At 35.4% G+C, this 18415-nt stretch overlaps 1 protein-coding gene across 6 annotated transcripts in view; it reads left to right on the top strand.

Annotated features, from left to right (window-relative positions):
* The window catches only part of COP1 (COP1 E3 ubiquitin ligase), a 224807-nt gene that overhangs the window by 74548 nt on the left and 131844 nt on the right, over positions 1-18415 (top strand). For 5 of the 6 annotated variants that reach the window (XM_070768483.1, XM_070768482.1, XM_070768481.1 and 2 more), the window contains 2 exons: positions 203-279; positions 16660-16717. The exons of the other annotated variant lie outside the window; for it this stretch is intronic. In XM_070768483.1, coding sequence (XP_070624584.1) covers positions 203-279; positions 16660-16717 — 135 coding nt within the window. The remainder of the gene's footprint in view (positions 1-202; positions 280-16659; positions 16718-18415) is intronic. 6 annotated transcript variants of the gene reach the window in all.

Genomic DNA, 18415 nt, shown 5'->3' with positions numbered 1-18415 from the left:
TATGTATGTCGTGAAAAAGACTTGTCTCGTAAGTTTCAGATATCCTTGCTTTTGTGCTCTCTGGAGAGGAAACCTTGAGAAATTTGGATGTTGAGACAAAAAGGAACTGATAAAACCTGGGATTGGAAAGAAATAAATAGCTCCTTTTGACTTATACATCGTCTCTTTGGAGTGGCTATAACTCTAATAATTGTGCTTCCAGGAAATGAGCGGCTTATATTCTCCTGTCAGTGAGGATAGCACAGTGCCTCAATTTGAAGCTCCTTCTCCATCACACAGGTACAAAGCTTGAAACCTGTAATTGCTTTGGATTTATATTATAAAGTGCAGATATGGTATTAGCCCTTGGTAGCCTTTTCCATGTAATGAACACAACTCCTGAGAAATTACTTTTGGTCATGATGTAGAAATGAGATTCAGATGGCCCATCTATTTCCTTTATGCTTTAAATTTCATGCCAGGGATAGTTAGTAGAATATTATAATACTGTGAATTCAGTAATGAATTAATAGTTTGGTGGATTTCTCAAAATAATGGTAGCTTTGAATAATATTGTGAATTAAAATCAGATGACATTGAAAATCTATAATTTGAGAAAATGAAATGGTAATATTAGGGAAAAGTTAGTTAAACTAATACCTTTGTCTTTGCCACTGTTCCTGTTGAATTAGGTAGATCTGTTTGTTTAGACATCTCTGCTAGTTTCTTTATAACTCCCCATTATTAATTTAATTAAGTCTTCCCTTCTGTATTCTCTATAGAGCAGGAATTACGTATATCTTGCTCATGACTGTTTCCCTAGATTTTAAGTAGTGGTAGTGACTGGCCTCCTTCAGTATGTTTTTGTAAAATATGGTAAATGTCTATGGTCTCTATGTAAATTTAAAGTTCTATTTATGAAATATCTACTGCCTAACATTTGAATTTGAACTTTTTTGTTGTGTTCAGAGCAAGAGAAATTTTACGTGTTTTTAATCCACTGCTAATCCATTCACGATTGTGGTCCAACAGAAGCTTTTTAGACAGATAGTTTTAGGATAACACACGGATTTTCAAGCAGTCCAGTGACAGTACAGGAGATTACACTAACTTCACGGCCGGTGCCAGATCAGGAAAGCCATTTTACATCTAGTTTGGGATGATAATGGGGAAGGGACACAAGGAATATTCTAGTAAAATAACATTCCTGGTATGTTTAATATATTTCATGAACTGTTTCATAGAGAATCCGCATGAGTGCTGAGTGATTCTGGGGTCACTTTACCTGTGTAATTCAGTTTGTTTTTGTCCATATTTTATTTTCTTTAAAACACTTGGGAATGATTCAGTTTAGCTTAGCATTCACTTCCTGACATACGTGGGATCTGTGTAAATGGAATATTTATTATAGTGCATCCAGGCAAATACAAGTTGTCACATCACAATGTCTTCTCTAATAAACTGATAATTCTCATTATCATATCACTCTCTGTCTATGACTATGTCTATGACTAAGTCTATCACTTTATTTCTATATAAATATCACTTTATTTCTATCTGTTGTGGCCAGGTCTTTGTTACCGTCTGAGCTATGAGGGAAGCCCCTGGTCTTTGTTAATCTCGCACTGATCTTTGTTAATCTCTCACTGGTGACATTTAATAACATATTAACAATATAGTATTATGTTCATTTAACTGGCTTTTTAAAATTTAATGCCTCTGATGCACTGGGCACTGTTTTAAGTGTTGAATGTAGCTGGAAAGTCCCTCCCTTTATGGAACTTCCCTTTGGGTGTGTGTGTGTGTGTGTGTGTGGAGGTTGAGGGAGATGCTAAATAAGAAAAACTAAAATATAATATTTGTACATGACATATAAGTAGTATCCTAGGAAGGAAGTTAGACGTATTAGAAAGCTGACACATGAATGAAGTGAAGAGAAGAGATAATAAAAAGTCACGGGGTAGTTTTGAGTAGGGTCTATTTTAGATTATAAAATACTTACAGGGTTCACATGTAGAGGACAGAGACTAGACTTTCTGTCTCTCCCAATCCCCTGCAATTGGAAGCTAGAAGGAATGTTAGGAATATTGCAAGAATCCGTAAAGAGGAAATGGTGGACTTTTTATTGGATTTTATAGGATTTTATTGGTGGAAGAGAAGAGAAGTGGTTGTATTATAAAGTGGCCAGTCCCATGAGAGATGTAGGAATTCATGATGTCTGTGAAAACTTTGTTGAATTACTAAAATCGTATGGAACACTATTGTCAGATGATGTGGTCAGTTAGACTGGTTCACAGTTGAAGATGGAAAAACAGGCAAACATGATATTTTCTTCAAAAGAGTGTTTTGATTTTTTCTTAAAATACATTCTTTATCACAAGATTTGAGAGAGACACTTGGGAAAACGATGGTAGCTTTGAATATTCTTGGGGAATGACCCTTAAGATGTGGAATTAAACATGGGAAGAATGTTATGCTATCAATATTGAAGTTTGTTTTATTTTTAAGAAATAGTATACAGTTGAAATATAATCCCCCCCAATAATTATTATCATCATTATATAAATGCCAGATTTTGTTCTTATTCCTCATTGTAATGTTTTGGTCTCTTTTTAAGAGGTTTACTTTAAAAAAGAGTTTTTGTGGATTCATTCATTTTTTGTGGATTCAGGGTAAATCCCTTACATTGATTTTGGGTTTATGGTGAGGGTTATGTATTTAATGTAAAGAGAAACAGAAGACATATAAGTATTGATGTTACACCTCCCTCCCCAGGAATTTGTCTTCTGTATACCTTAATTGTCATATCCTGTCTATTCTCTTCCAGCTGCCTTGTTTAGACCCCAGGTATCTCACAGAGTCATGCAATAGTCTTTTAACTGTACTCCTACAGTGTATTGTGAGGAATCGCATCATGTTACTTTCCTTAAAATCATTCAGTGACTTTCCATTGTATTTAAATTGGCTTAGATCGCTTTTGTATGGCCTTCCATAATCCCCTTTACCTTGCCTACTATTTTTGTGCTTTAGAATTGAATTTAACTCCCCAAATGGGCTATTAGGGTAACTTTACTTATATATTATTTTTTTGCTGAGAAACTCCTCTGTTCCTCTCTTAAGTAGCTCCTCATCCTCTAGCCATCCCCAACAATCCAGCCAAGGATGAGCTTTATTCTTTTTTGATACACCAGTTCCCTTAGAAAATGAAATGGAGGAAGGAAGTGCAAGGTAGAATTAACTACCAGTTTTTAAAAACATTTTCTATTTACTTTGTTCCTGTTCTGCACTGTGTGTGCTAGTTTGGGTAGATTTCCCGTGCTGTACTATAATCCTGTTAACACTGGGATTTTCTTACACTCCCACATTTTTATATGAGCATTTATACATAATAGAACTTAAAATAGGTTTTTGAGTAAGTGTATGTGTCACCTAGAATGTAGTTTAATTTTCATAGCTTGTGAAAACTTGATTGAAGCATGACCTTTAGTATACTTAATAAGTAAACTAATTAATCTTTAAAAAAAAAAACTCAGGCTTCATTGGGGTGAGTGAAGTTGGAGGTGAGTATGTGATTATTTCCTTAATAAAATCAGTTTAAATTTAGTAAAACTTTTAAGCCTTCATTCATTGCAAATTTTTCTTATTAGAATTAGTTCAAACCTGAAGATTGCTGCTTTTAGGGCATTTTTAGTTCTTTAGATTCTGAGGAAAGAAATCTTCACAATTCAGAGGATAAACTATAGCTTATACTTCTTTGTTACGTGGCTCTTTGTATTAAATTATGAGTAAATTAGAGAGTGATAGCAAGCACAGTCCTGTTTAGCTTTTGCCAAATGACATTTTTTTTTAACCCGAGAGTATGAAATATTTTAGTCAAATCTTCTTCTCAACAATGACAGTGATAATTTGGTTTAGATTAAAATATTCTTAGACTGAAAAACCCTAAAGTCTAAAGTTTAGATTTTAGTCTTCTTCAAAGCCATTTATTGCCAGTGGTTTTGCTTGTAATTTTTAAAATGCGTCTCATTGACGTGATTTCTGTCTTAGAAATAATTGTCTCATAATTGCTTCATTCTTTGTCTTTAATCAAGCAAGTATTTCAGAACTGTTGTTTATTATTCGCTAACCTCTGGTTTTAGAACTCCAAAGAACCTGGTTTAAAGATAATGTATTAGTTGAAGCTTCTCTGTTTGCTTGGAGGTGAATATATGCTTTAATATGATCCAGATAGTTACTAGAGTTAAATTTGCAGGATAACTCTTGATTTCTTGTGGTAAAATAGTAAATAAATACAAAACAAATAGTAAATAAGATTTATCTAGAATCTCTGATCTTTCAAATGCTTTTGCCAGTAATAGACTTGCTATTGATCATATTTAATTCATTTTTTAAAGACACATTCGTAAGTTTAAATTGTGAATTGCTTATTTAAGTTTTCTGTAGTATAGAACAGAATAAAATTTATAGGTAAGACTTTTATATAAGACACTTTTGTTTTTATTTAACTACTTTAATTAGATATTTTTAAGACTTAAACTTTCATTTGTCTGTCATTTTTGACAAAGGTCCAGATAAATCAAAATGAAGGGAAAAGCCAGGGGTCACTTTAGAGATGCTAGAATTATTGAACTATTATTAAGAATATTCTTATATGTGTGTATATATATATATAGATGGATAGATACACACAGACATACACTAGTGGGTCAGTACCTTATGAATTTGTAAATTTCATAATTTGATTGAATAAACTGATAAAGTTCAAGGAATTTGGTATTATGTAATGGCTCCTGGACCAGGATAAGAGATTACTCTTTAACTCACACAGAACTCTATGTAGTTTTGCTTACCCCAGTGACACCCTGCCTTCTCCAGGGTCGTTAAAAAAAAAAATGTGTGTGTGGTGGGGAAAGGGTGGATGGTGGTTATAATGGCTCTTTGGTATAATGAATGAAAATGATCTCATCTTCTGTATTACTGCATATTGGGTCTTTGACTGGATGATGACCCACAACCAGAGTAGTATCAATGGTATTATTATTCACATAATAATGCTTACATTTTTGGTACTTTTTTGCAATTATTATTGGTTCAACTGCTTTTATTTTACTTGGGGTGGTAACTTTTTAAAATTTTATTTACTTTAATTTTTATTTATTTATTTTGGCTGTGCCACAGAGCTTGTGAGATATAAATAGTTCCCCAGATAGGTTCGAATCTGGGCCCTTGGCAGTGAACGCATGGATTCCTAACCACTAAACTGCCAGGGAATTCCCCAAGAAAACTTTTTATTAAAATGTAGGAGTTAAAATGTTTTTATGGTCAAGTCTAACTCAGTGCCTTACAGATTGGTCGCTAATTTATTATATATTTTAAACAACTCTTCTACATAAACTTAGAAGTTTCTTTTGTTTTAATTTTTTGTATTTCTTCTTATTTTTCCTTTTTGTCTTAAAAAAATTTTCTTTTTTTTTTCTTTTACGAACCCTTGTGTTGAAGGCTAACTTTGAGCAGATCACAGCTAGGGAGCTGCTGTACTATATACGAAAGCCTGACCGAAGCAGGTCGTCTGTGGGTGGTTTAGCACCAGGTTCCCCATGAACATGCGGCATGTGACAAGTGAGGGGGCAGCAGCTTTTCTAGCTGAATCTAAAGAGTTTTTAACGTAACATTTCCGTTTATCCAGGAGGAGAATTCTACAATATAGAAAATTCTCCATACACAGCCTGACACTATTTTCCGTATCTCCCAAGTTAGATGGTTATGAACAGATCTTAAGAAATCTCTGCTATACTTGGCGTTTATTGTTGTAATCACCAGTGATTCACATGATGTACTCTGCATATAAGTTAAATAAGCAGGGTGACAATGTACAGCCTTGATGTACTCCTTTCCTGATTTGGAACCAGTCTGTTCCATATCTAGTTCTGACTGTTCTGTCTTGATCTGCATACAGATTTTGCAGGTAAGGTGGTCTGGTATTCCCATCTCTTTCAAGAATTTTCCACAGTTTGTTGTGATTCACAGTCAAAGGCTGTGGCGTCAATAAAGCAGAAGTAGATGTTTCTCTGGAACTCTCTTGCTCTTTCTATGATCCAACACTTGTTGGCAATTTGATCTCTAGTTCCTCTGCCTTTTCTAAATCCAGCTTGAACATATGAAAGTTCATGGTTCACGTACTGTTGAAGACTGGCTTGGAGGATTTTGAGCATTCCTTTGCTACCATGTGAGATGAGTGCAATTGTGTGGTAGTTTCAACATTCTTAGGAATTGCCTTTCTTTAGGATTGGAATGAAACTGACCTTTTCCAGTCCTGTGGCCACTGCTGAGTTTTCCAAATTTGCTGGCATTGAGTGCAGCACTTTCACTGCATCATCTTTTAGGATTGGAAATAGCTCAACTGTAATTCCATCACCTCCACTAGCTTTGTCTGTAGTGATGCTTCCTAAGGACCATTAGTAGAGTAGGTATGTCAGGACTTTTAAAAAAAATCTTTGGCTTCTTGTTATAAACTAATTGCCACTGCTTAGCGAAGATACTAGCAGTTCTTTCTAATTCTGAAAGCTGAGGTGTGAATAGGACAGATTTCCATGTGCTTGAGTATCAACCAAGACTCCTGTTTGACATGTAGTTTTTTGAACCATGCCCTTGAAATCTGATCATTAGGTCTGAGGTGAGTTCCAGAATTTCAAATGCTAGCCTGGAGGATTATACTTTAAAAGGTATGGTTAGTGGGCAGTGAATATCTCTGTATTACTGATATGTTTTAAAAATCTCTAAGTAAGATATGCTTATTTTCTTTTTCATAAAAGAAATCTCTGTTGTCCAACACTGAATTTTTTTTTTTAATTTTTTTAAATTATCTTAAGCTTATTTCATCCTTGAGAAAGAGTAAAGATTTCTGTTTATTTTAGTGTCTACTTTGTTAGGTTACATATCTTTCTATAATGTCTCAAAAATGCCTCAAGTTATGTTCCTGGCTTGAGCAAACCAGAAAAGTTAAAAAATTGGAAGCAAATTGTTCTGTTGGCATTCCTGATTTTACTCTGATTAGAGCCTCTTGCTGATGGCCTTTTGCCCTTTCAGGTTAGAGTTATATAGGGAACTTTCCACCCCTTTGCTTATTATGGGTTTTCCTTGATTCTGGAAGGTCACGGATGGGAGAGGCTGGGAAAACCAAAGTATACATTGTAACAGTGTCTTAGATGTAAGTATCACTGGAAGCAAGGAGAGAATCTCCTTGTTCTGTTTGTCCCCATGTTCTGTTTGTCCCCATGTTCTGTCCCCATCTCTTGCTGTCCCCATGTTCTGTTTCTGCATTACCTGGCTCTCCCGTCCCCAAGTTCCAGTGTATTTTCCCATTCTCCAGATCCTCCACCCGTGAATCTTTTGTTGCTGTTTCTGGAACGCTTCCTCTACTTTCTTTGCTTTTAAAACTTTTTTCTGAGATTATTTCAGAGAACTGGGTTTTTGTAACATTAAGATTTGTGGTAACTATATCATCTGATAATTACAAATCTCTCCCCTATGAATTACAGCTAAATTGTAATCTATTCCCACTCTTTGATAAGTGGTAATAGAATATAAAGAAATCAAATGCAGCACTTAGCCTAACGAACTGGGACTTTTGCTAGTTTCATTGGAGGCAGATTGGTCTTGTCAGTCTTTTTCTTTTGAGCTTATTATACTGTTTTTGAAAAATTTCCAAAGAAGTTATTTACTTTCAAAGGCAGTAATGCAGTAGATTCATACCTATTCCATCTTTCAGAAATTTTCCTTCACATTTGCTTTTTACATCCGCAGCAATAAGTTTCTCTCTGAGAAAGCTCTTGTAAGGAAAACTTTAAAGTGAATTTCCCCTTTGCTTTTCTTTTTAAACTTTAGCGATATTGTGGAATTACAGACCTTTTAAAAGGCAACATAATATTAGATTCATGCAGTCCTCCTATGCACTGTATAACTACAACTCTTTCTAACCATCTACAATTAAAAGGGAACAGAGGGTGTTGGGAAAAGTTTTTCCTGTATATCTGAAATACTCTGATAACTTCTGTTCTTTGAAGAGTAAATTGAATCTCTGTTCCCTAAAGATTACAGATGTGCATTCTGGAGCCCAGTGTTTTTTATTATCGAACTACCTTTGTGTTCCTCAAGTAAATCCAAAGCTTGTATGAGTTTTGGGGAGCCCTTTGAAGTCAGATGTCTTTCAGTATATAATGTTGTGTCTGTGCCTGTATACCTTCACCAGTTTTAGAAAGGTAACACAGTATGTATGCCATATATCACATATACTGATGGAGGAGGAATAGGCAGTTCCTTAAGCAAATTAAAATTTCCCCATTGAAACATACACTAGTTAACAGTGAGGTAAATGGTATGAAATGTAGTCTGATCAGGTTTTTACTTCAAAAAAGTAACACAAAGTATTTGATTTTCATAGTTCTGGGTTTTAGAAATTGAAGTTTTATGTAATCTTTTTAAGCCCAATATTTTAAAAAATCCAGACTATATATTGCTGAAAAGGCCATTGTAATCACCAGTGTTTGTTTATATAAAATCTGTTGTAAAATACCTTGTTGAAATTCTTATAAATGCCATGAATGAGTAGTAGTAGTACTGCCTATTCTAATAATCGAAGACACTGTAGAAGAAAATATCTCATGTTATTTTTCAGTTGAATTTGCAGCAAAATCAGGAAATTATTTCTGCCCTAGAGGAGACTTGTACTTGCAAAAGTTGTAACTGTCAGAGTAGTAGAGCATATGTGTATTAGGTACTGTTTTATAATTTTATGTATTATCTCATACAGCCCTCAGAATAGATGCCATATATCCTTTTCCTTTGACAAATGAGGAAATTGAATCATAGAGATGAAGCATTTGTGCTGCATCACACAGTTATAGTAGCGTAATCAGTATTCTAAAGCGGGCATCCTTACTCTAGAGCCTATAAAGCCTTGGGAGGTAAAAGAGTTTTAGAGATCATCGAGTTGATAATAAAGGTCAAAAAAGAAAATCAGTAGAAACTTACAGTTCAAAAATGACAGGGTAGTGAGTTTGCAAGAAGAGAAAACATGTTACTTTGGCAGTCTTTGGTGAGGATTCTGTAATTATACTGCCTGGGTTCAAATTTCAGCTCCACACCTTATTAGCAGTTTGACCTTAGGCAAGTTTATTGTTAACTTCTGTACACTGCAGTTTTCTCATTAGTAAAATAAGGATAATAATACCTATCTTGACTAATACAATGTAATAGTACATTTAAAGAAATGAGAGATAACACCTGACACATACTAAGCACTCAGTAGATGGTGGCACTCAGTAGATTAGTCATGTTGATTTTCTGTGATTTGTCTGAATAGTTGTATCAAATGTAGGAGTATGTGAAATTAGAAAGGAAAACTCAAAAATGAAGAGCGATTTCTAGTATCTCCTAAGGTGCCTGAAAAATTAGGGCCGTGAAAATTTGGGTTGTTAGTAAATGGGATTTACCCTTAATTTGAAATTCAGTGCATCTGTGTTAAATAACTGACAGAAGACCATTATTTTGAAGAAAGCAAGTTATTTAGCTTTTGATCTGTTTATAATACTAGGGATTACTGCGTTGGTAGGAAGGAAATAAAATAGTAACAGACTTTGCTGTTGAAAAACATTAAAAACATATTCTGTTTTAATTAATCATTATTAAAATAAGTCAGATTATGTTCATGTTACATGTTGGTCAGTATGTGTTTGTTTTGAGAAAACAGATTCAATAATTTTACCAGGAAAACTATACTGGAAAAGGAACAGGGTTTGGCTGTAGGCCCATATTGTTTGCTAAATGTAGAGTTTATTTTCTTCTGTCTTAAGTTTATACTAATGAAAAAACAAATTAGTGACAGCACTTAGTCTAATTTCATACGTGTGTGCAGCTTTTTTTGTTTTTTTATTCATTCAATTTACTAATTTAAACATTTAGTTTATTTTCTTTATGTTCACCCTTAAATGATCTTAATATACTTTATTTTGCTTACATATTAAAATTCTCTATAATTTAATTAGTTGATTTTGTACCTACTGGTAATTTAAATGTGAATCCTCCTTTTTCAAAAAAAGCTGTCTAAAACTAGTTACTTAGTATTTTTGCCAAGGGTGAATCACTGTTTTCTCTTAGCTTCCTATTTATTATATGTGTATCTTACATGTGAAATTGACTTAACAGTCTATTATTTTTTATTATTTAGATTTTTAAAAATTTCTTTTTTAAATTGAAGGACAATTGATTTGCAATGCTGTGTTAATTTCAGGTGTACAGCACAGTGATTCAGTTTCTATATACACACACACATATATACACATCATCCATACATATACATATAGACATAAATACATACATAAATGCATATACATATGCTCTTTTCCAGATTCTTTTTCCTTACAGGTTATTACAAAATACAGAGTATAGTTCCCTGTACTTATATAGTAGGTCCTTGTTGCTTATCTGTTTTATATATATAGTGTGTATATGTTAATTCCCAAACTTGTAATTTATCCCTCTGCCCCATTTCCCCTTTGGCACCATAAATTTGTTTTCTATGTCTGTGAGCCTGTTTCTGTTTTGTGTATAAGTTCATTTGTAACAGTATGTCTTTTAATTACAAAGGATATCCTTGTTTTTAGAAGCAAACAATTTTAAGTGAGAGTAGTTTTGTGACATCTGCTTGCATAACTGAATTTCCTTTGTAACTTGAATTAACAGCAGTTTAGTTTTCATATGTTTTTAGCTGAGCTCCTCCTTGTCATCAGCAAGAACATTAAATTTTTTTTTTATCATCTTATTTTCCTCATCATGAGTATTATTTCTAACCTGGTTTTAGTTTAGTTCAGTTCAGTCCTCAGCTGTGTCCAACTCTTAGTGACCCCACACACTGCAGCATGCCAGGCTTTGCTGTCTATCACCAGCTTCCAGAGCTTGCTCAAATTCATGTCCATTGAATTGGTGATGCCATCCAACCATCTCATCCTCCGTCGTCCCCTTTTCCTCCTGACGTTAGTCTTTCCCAGCATCAAGGTCTTTTCCAGTGAGTCATTTCTTTGCATCAGGTGGTCAAAGTATTGGAGCTTCAGCTTCAGCGTCAGTCCTTCTTATGAATATTCAGAACTGATTTCTTTTAGGATTGACTGGTTTGATCTCCTTGCAATCCAAGGGACTCTCAAGAGTCTTCTCCAACACCATAGTTCAAAAGCATCAGTTCATCAGCATTCAGCTTTCTTTATGGCCCAACTCTCACATCCATACAAGACTACTGAAAAAACTGTAACTGACTTTACGGACATTTGTTGGCAAAGTAATGTCTCTGCTTTTTAATATGCTGTCTAGGTTTGTCATAGCTTTTCTTCCAAGGGGCAAGCATCTTTTAATTTCATGGCTGCAGTCACCATCTGCAGTGAGTTTGGAGATCAAGAAAATAAAATCTGTCACTGTTTCCATTGTTTCCCCATCTATTTGCCATGAAGTGATGGACCGGATGCCATGATCTTTGTTTTTTGAATGTTGTGTTTTAAGCCAGGTTTTTCACTCTCCTCTTTCACTTCATCAAGAGGCTCTTTAGTTCTTTGCTTTCTGCTGTAAGGGTGGTGTCATCTGCATGTCTGAGGTTATTGATATTTCTCCCGGCAATCTTAATTCCAGCTTGTGCTTCATCCAGCCCAGTGTTTCTCATGATGTACTCTGCATATAAATTAAATAAGCAAGGTGACATTACACAGCCTTGACATACTACTTTCTCAATTTGGAACCAGTCTGTTGTTCCATTTCTGGTTCTAACTGTTGCTTCTATCTAAATAAATCCTTCTCAGGATTTAGATAAGGTGGTCTGGTATTCCCATCTCTTTAAGAATTTTCCACAGTTTGTCATGATCCTCACAGTCAAAGGTTTTAGTGTAGTCAATAAAGCAGAAGTAGATGTTTTTCTGGAATTCTCTTGCTTTTTCTATGTTCCAGTGGATGGTGGCAAATTGATCTCTGATTTCTCTACCTTTTCTAAATCCAGCTTGAACATCTGGAAGTTCTTGATTCAGGTACTATTGTAGCCTAGCTTCGAGAATTTTGAGCATTACTTTGCTAGCGTGTGTTCAGTTCAGTTCAGCGCTCAGTCGTGTCTGACTCTTTGCAACCCCATGAACCACAGCACGCCAGGCTTCCCTGTCCATTACCAACTCCTGGAGTTCCCTCAAACCCATGTCTATCGAGTCGGTGATGCCACCCAGCCATCTCATCCTCTGTCGTCCCCTTCTCCTCCGCCCTCAATCTTTCCTAGCATCAGGGTCTTTTCAAATGAGTCAGCTCTTCACATCAGGTTGCCAAAGTATTGGAGTTTCAGCTTCAGCATCAGTTCTTCCAGTGAACACCCAGGACTGATCTCCTTTAGAATGGACTGGTTGGATCTCCTTGCAGTCCAAGGGACTCTCAAGAGTCTTCTCCAACACCACAGTTCAAAAGCATCAGTTCTTCAGCACTCAGCTTTCTTTATAGTTCGACTCTCACATCCTTACATGACCATTGGAAAAACCATAGCCTTGACTAGACGGACCTTTGTTGGCAAAGTAACGTCTCTGCTTTTTAATATGCTGTTTAGGTTGGTCATAACTTTCCTTCCAAGGAGTAAACGTCTTTTAATTTCATGGCTGCAATCACCATCTGTCTTTTAAAATCATGGCTGCAGTGATTTTGGAGCCCAGAAAAGTAAAGTCAGCCACTGTTCCACTGTTTCCCATCTATTTGCCATGAAGTGATGGGACTGGATGCCATGATCTTAGTTTTCTTAATGTTGAGCTGTAAGCCAGCTTTTTCACTCTCCTCTTTCACTTTCATCAAGAGGCTCTTTAGTTCTTCACTTTCTGCCAAAAGGGTGGTGTCATCTGCACATCTGAGGTTATTGATATTTCTCCTGGCAATCTTGATTCCACCTTGTGCTTCTTCCAGCCCAGCGTTTCTCATGATGTACTCTGCATATAAGTTAAATAAGCAGGGTGACAATATACAGCCTGGATGTACTCCTTTTCCTATTTAGAAACACTCTGTTGTTCCATGTCCAGTTCTAACTATTGCTTCCTGACCTGCATACAGATTTCTCAAGAGGCAGGTCAGGTGGTCTGGTATTCCCATGTCTTGAAGAATGTTCGACAGTTTATTGTGATCCACACAGTCAAAGGCTTTGGCATAGTCAATAAAGCAGAAATAGATGCTTTTCTGGAACTCTCTTGCTTTTTCTATGATCCAGCGGATGTTGGCAATTTGATCTCTGGTTCCTCTGCCTTTTCTAAAACGAGCTTCAACATCTGGACGTTCATGGTTCACGTATTGCTGAAGCCTGGCTTGGAGAATTTTAAGCATTACTTTACTAGCATGTGAGATGAGTGCCATTGTGCGGTAGTTTGAGCATTCTTTGGCATTGCTTTTCTTTGGGATTAGAATGAAAACTGACCTTTTCCAGTCCTGTGGCCACTGCTGAGCTTTCCAAATTGTCTGGTATATTGAGTGCAGCAGTTTCACAGCATCATCTTCCAGGATTTGAAATAGCTCAACTGGAATTCCATCACCTCCACTAGCTTTGTTCGTACTGATGCTTTCTAAGGCCCACTTGACTTCACATTCCATGATGTCTGGCTCTAGGTGAATGATCACACCATCGTGATTATCTTGGTCGTGAAGATCTTTTTTATATAGTTCTTCCGTGTATTCTTGCCATCTCTTCTTAATATCTTCTGCTTCTGTTAGGTCCATACCATTTCTGTCCTTTATCGAGCCCATCGTTGCATGAAGTGTTCCCTTGGTATCTCTAATTTTCTTGAAGAGATATCTATTCTTTCCCATTCTGTTGTTTTCCTCTATTTCTTTCCATTGATCGCTGAGGAAGGCTTTCTTATCTCTCCTTTCTATTCTTTGGAACTCTGCATTCAAATGGAGTATCTTTTCTTTTCTGCTTTGCATTTGGCTTCTCTTCTTTTCACAGCTATTTGTAAGGCCTTCTCAGACAGCCGTTTTACTTTTTTGCATTTCTTTTCCATGGGGATGGTCTTGATCCCTTTCTCCTGTACAGTGTCAGGAACCTCCATCCATAGTTCATCAGGCACTCTATCTATCAGATGTAGTCTCTTAAATCTATTTCTCACTTCCACTGTATAATCATAAGGGATTTGAAATCTTGTTGTTTTTATCACCATCTGTAGATTGTGGCTAACTCAGAGATAAGAAGTAGAAGAGCACCAAAATCAAGAGGAACCAGCCCGGTCAATGGTTTCTGATACTGTCATCTAATCACTTTTACTTTATACACACGTATACACAGACACATTTGAAAAGCAAAATTAAAGGGATTTATTTCTTCAGATTGCTTCTGTTGCAGTTGTGTATGCATTAATAAATTTTTCTTAGTGAATACAGTTAAGATCTAATATAAATTAATATAAATATAAATTAAATTTCAAATTCTGCAATGATTGTTACCAACTTTTCACTTAAAACCTGTAATTTCAATGCTTTCTGATCAGTACCATTTTTTTTTTCACTTTACTTATTTGTTTTTGGCTGTGTTAGGTCTTCATTGCTCTGTGGGCTTTCCTCCACTTGCAGCGAGTGGGGGCTCCTCTCTAGTTGTGGTGCGTGGCCTTCTCATTGCATGGCTTTTCTTGTTGCGGAGCATGGGCTCTAGGGCACATGGATTTCAATAGCTGTGGCACATGGGCTCAGTCGTTGTGGTTCCTGGGCTCTAGAGCACAGGCTCAGTAGCTGTGGCACATGGACCTAGTTACTTCTTTCCTCCTGGATCAGGGATTGAACCCGTGTCTTCTGCATTTGCAGGCAGATTCTTTATCTCTGAGACACCAGGGAAACCCTGATCAGTACTAGTTTTAGACATGTATTTGAAATGTAGTGTTATTTCACTATGTACATTAAGATATCAGTATCATGTTCCAGCTTGCAATCAAAGAAGTCTGAATTACATTCCCATAAAATGAAAAAGTTCTGTTCTATCAACCTCTAAATGTGAAGCTTTATAATTTCGTTAATGTTTATACAAATGGGGGATTGGGTTTCATTAGTGGAAGGAGCACAGATTTTAAATACCTGGCATCTCCTCATTTTTAGCCGTATTAGTCCCTGTGTAGAGTATTCTGAAAATAGCATGTGATCTTGTCATAGCAGTTCATGACCCTGTTCAAGGAAAGTAGGCATTGGTTATATTTCATCAGAAGAAATTAATTACCAGATCCTGTTAATTCTTTAATTTATGGCGCAGCTGCTTTGAGGGTCTTATGTGAGTCTTATAGGAATGGTTAAGAACACAACAAATTAGTGTCTATTATTATGTGTTGGAGTACTGTGAGAACAGTTCCTTCTGATTCATTAACTTTTTGAAAACTTAAGTTTGTATGTTATTGACAAATTTTATTAATAGAATAAGATTTATTGAATACCTACCATTTTTTGGCCTTGTACTGAGGAATATTAACTCAATAAATCTTACACCTCTCTCAAATATCTTGCTCACTTAATAGATGGAGAAGGTAGAGGCCAGATAATATCCATAGCTGCCCAGAGTCATTTAGCTGCTAACAGGTGAAATTCACACCCTCTCTGTACTCTTTAAGAGTACCTCTTATATTATAACCTTTGTGATTATTGGACTAAAGTGAATAATGATTTTGTGTATTTATGTAAAGAGATACACTGAAATTGGTGCTCTCAATTGCTTAAATTTCATTAAGGTGGACAAATACAGACATTTCTATAGTAGAAATAGGGAAGAATTTTTAAAAATGTAGTAGCTGTTGATCTGTCATTGTTGATGTATATGTTAATACCATTTTCAGGTGTTAGTAGTCCTCAGGCTAATTTATTTAAAGATGGGAGGGGGAGAAGAGTGAAGTGAAAAGATAGATATGGTAAGGTAGAACTCTTAGGAAGAAAAGGTAGTCTGTACTTAAAAAAGGTTTACTAAGATAAGTAGGAGAATGCACAGAAAATATAATCAAATAGAAACAACCAATAGAGAAAGCAAATTATGTTTGACTAGAGCAGAGGAAATTAGAATATAGATTTTGGGTTATAAAAGAAAGATTATTGGAATTCTACCATTTTTTGTTCCATTCCTTTGATAGTTTTCTTTCACATGAGATGGTTATCATAGCATTTTAGAGCTTGAAGTGACTATAGATAGAGCTAGTTACTCCAGTCTTCTCGTTTTGTAGATAAGGAAACGGAGTGATTATAAGCTGTTTGTCCAAGGGCACATAGCTCTAGTGTCATGACACGATCTGTTCATCATAGCTTTTGATTGCATACTTGTGCTCTTTTTATAGTATTCTAAGTACTCTTTTCCTTAGAGTTCAAACAACTTAACTGAAAATGAAACAACTGTCTGAAAATGAAGTTGTAGCAAATACTTCAATTGTATATGCCTGTCTTGTGATTATTCCCTATTGACATGTTTTCAAGATGGGTATATTTAAGGTGGTGGGATGAAGGGGTAGATTGTTTATTTCCTAATTTTTTAATTTATGGAATATGTATTTGTTTGACTTATAAATTATTGACAAATATTGGATTTATATATGATATATTTTACATTTACTTTTTCTGTTGCTAAAGAGAATGTAAAAACTGAAATCACATTTTTTTTTCTTCATTTTGCAGTAGTATTATTGATTCCACAGAATACAGCCAACCTCCAGGTTTCAGTGGCAGTTCTCAGGTAAATGATGTATCTAACGATCTGTTCTAGTGGTGCCATAAATCTAATCACCTGAGTTATAAAATCACAGATGAGTCCTATCCTAGAGACAGCTGTTGGTGTGCTGTAGCATTGATTAGTGCTTGAATAGCTCTGGTGAATAATCAATCAGCTGTATATCTGCTCATTACTGATTGAGTCAAAAAAATTTTTTTAGCATGCTAGTAACATTAGGCCTTGAGAGGAAGGAAATACTGTAAGAGCAAATTATGAGTAATCAGGACATTGTTTCTCTCGGAGATAAAGTTATAATTTATTGATGAATTGCCTGTTATTATGTTGAAACATGAAGCTTTTTTCTGGGAGGTAAACTACAGGCTTTATTAAAATCGACTCTGGCCTCTCCTTTTCTTTAATTAATTGTATGATTATTTTGATTTTTACTCTCTTCATCTAGGACTTGGGGATGCTGGTATTTGTCAAGTCTAATTTTGAGGCCAGACTGTGTTTTTTTTAAATTTTCACTTTGAAATAACTTCAGACTTAGAGAAAAGTTATGAGAATGTTAAAAATAATTCCTTTACATTCTGTATGCAGGTAATCTAGGTGTTCACATTTGATCATATTTGCTTTATCATTCTCATTCTCTCTTTTACATATATGCACATAAAATTTTTCCTTTGGATTGTTTAAGAAGGTACAGACATAATGTTCCTTTATGTACTTCAATTTGTGTTTCCTTAAAAACAAAAATATTGTCCTGTGTAATCACAAGATAATTTTAAAATTCAAGAAGTTAATGTTGGTATGCTTTATATAATTTCTATATCTTATTCAGATTTTACAAACTGTTCTTACAATTATCCTTTACCTCCTTTTTTTCATAACAGGAAATAATAAGGCATTTAAGTAAGGCATGTCTTTTTGTATATTCATTTATGTGATAGTGCAGTTATTTTTATCAAAGTGGAAAGAAAATCTTTCATATCATACAGCTTTTATTTGTGTTTTTCTTTTCCAACTGCTTAGATGACTGCCTCTATGACTGTTATGATTAGATTGCATAACGCCTCTACATATCCCGTGTTATCTTCATTTGCGTGCTTAGATTTGGCAAGTTCATAGATTTGTTTGTATCTCTTCCTGAAGAGCCACAAATGCACTAGATCTAGGTGTTTTTGTCAGACGTAATGAGATATATCAGGAGAAAATTTTTTTTTAAGTTTTATTTATTTTATTTTTTGACTGTGGTGGATCTTTGTTGCTGCATACAGGCTTTCTCTAGTCGTGATGAGCAGGGGCTACTCTTCGTTGTGGTGTATGGGCTTCTCATTCTCTCTCTCTTATTTTAATATTTATTTATTTGGCTGTGTCGGGTCTTCTTTGTGTCATGTGGAGTCTTCTGTTGTGGTGCACGGATTTTCTAGTTGCAGTACACAGACTTAGTTGCCAACTGGCCTGTGGGTTCTTAGTTCCCCGACCAGGGAGCAAACTCCTGTCTCCTGTGGTGCACAGATTTCTCTAGTTGCAGTGCATGGACTTAGTTGCCCTGTGGCCTATGGGCTCTTAGTTCCCCAACCAAGGATGGAACCCATGTCCCCTGCATTGCAAGAATTCTTAATCACCGGACCACCAGGGAAGTCCCTCAGGAGAAATTTTTAAGAATTGAATGGAAACATCTTTAAGAACTTGAAGAGGGAAAGCAGAATCTGGAAATAG

Source organism: Bos indicus, chromosome 16 (genome assembly GCF_029378745.1).
Source record: "Bos indicus isolate NIAB-ARS_2022 breed Sahiwal x Tharparkar chromosome 16, NIAB-ARS_B.indTharparkar_mat_pri_1.0, whole genome shotgun sequence".
NCBI classification, from domain to species: domain Eukaryota; kingdom Metazoa; phylum Chordata; class Mammalia; order Artiodactyla; family Bovidae; genus Bos; species Bos indicus.
This window is presented reverse-complemented; position numbering and strand designations above follow the sequence as displayed.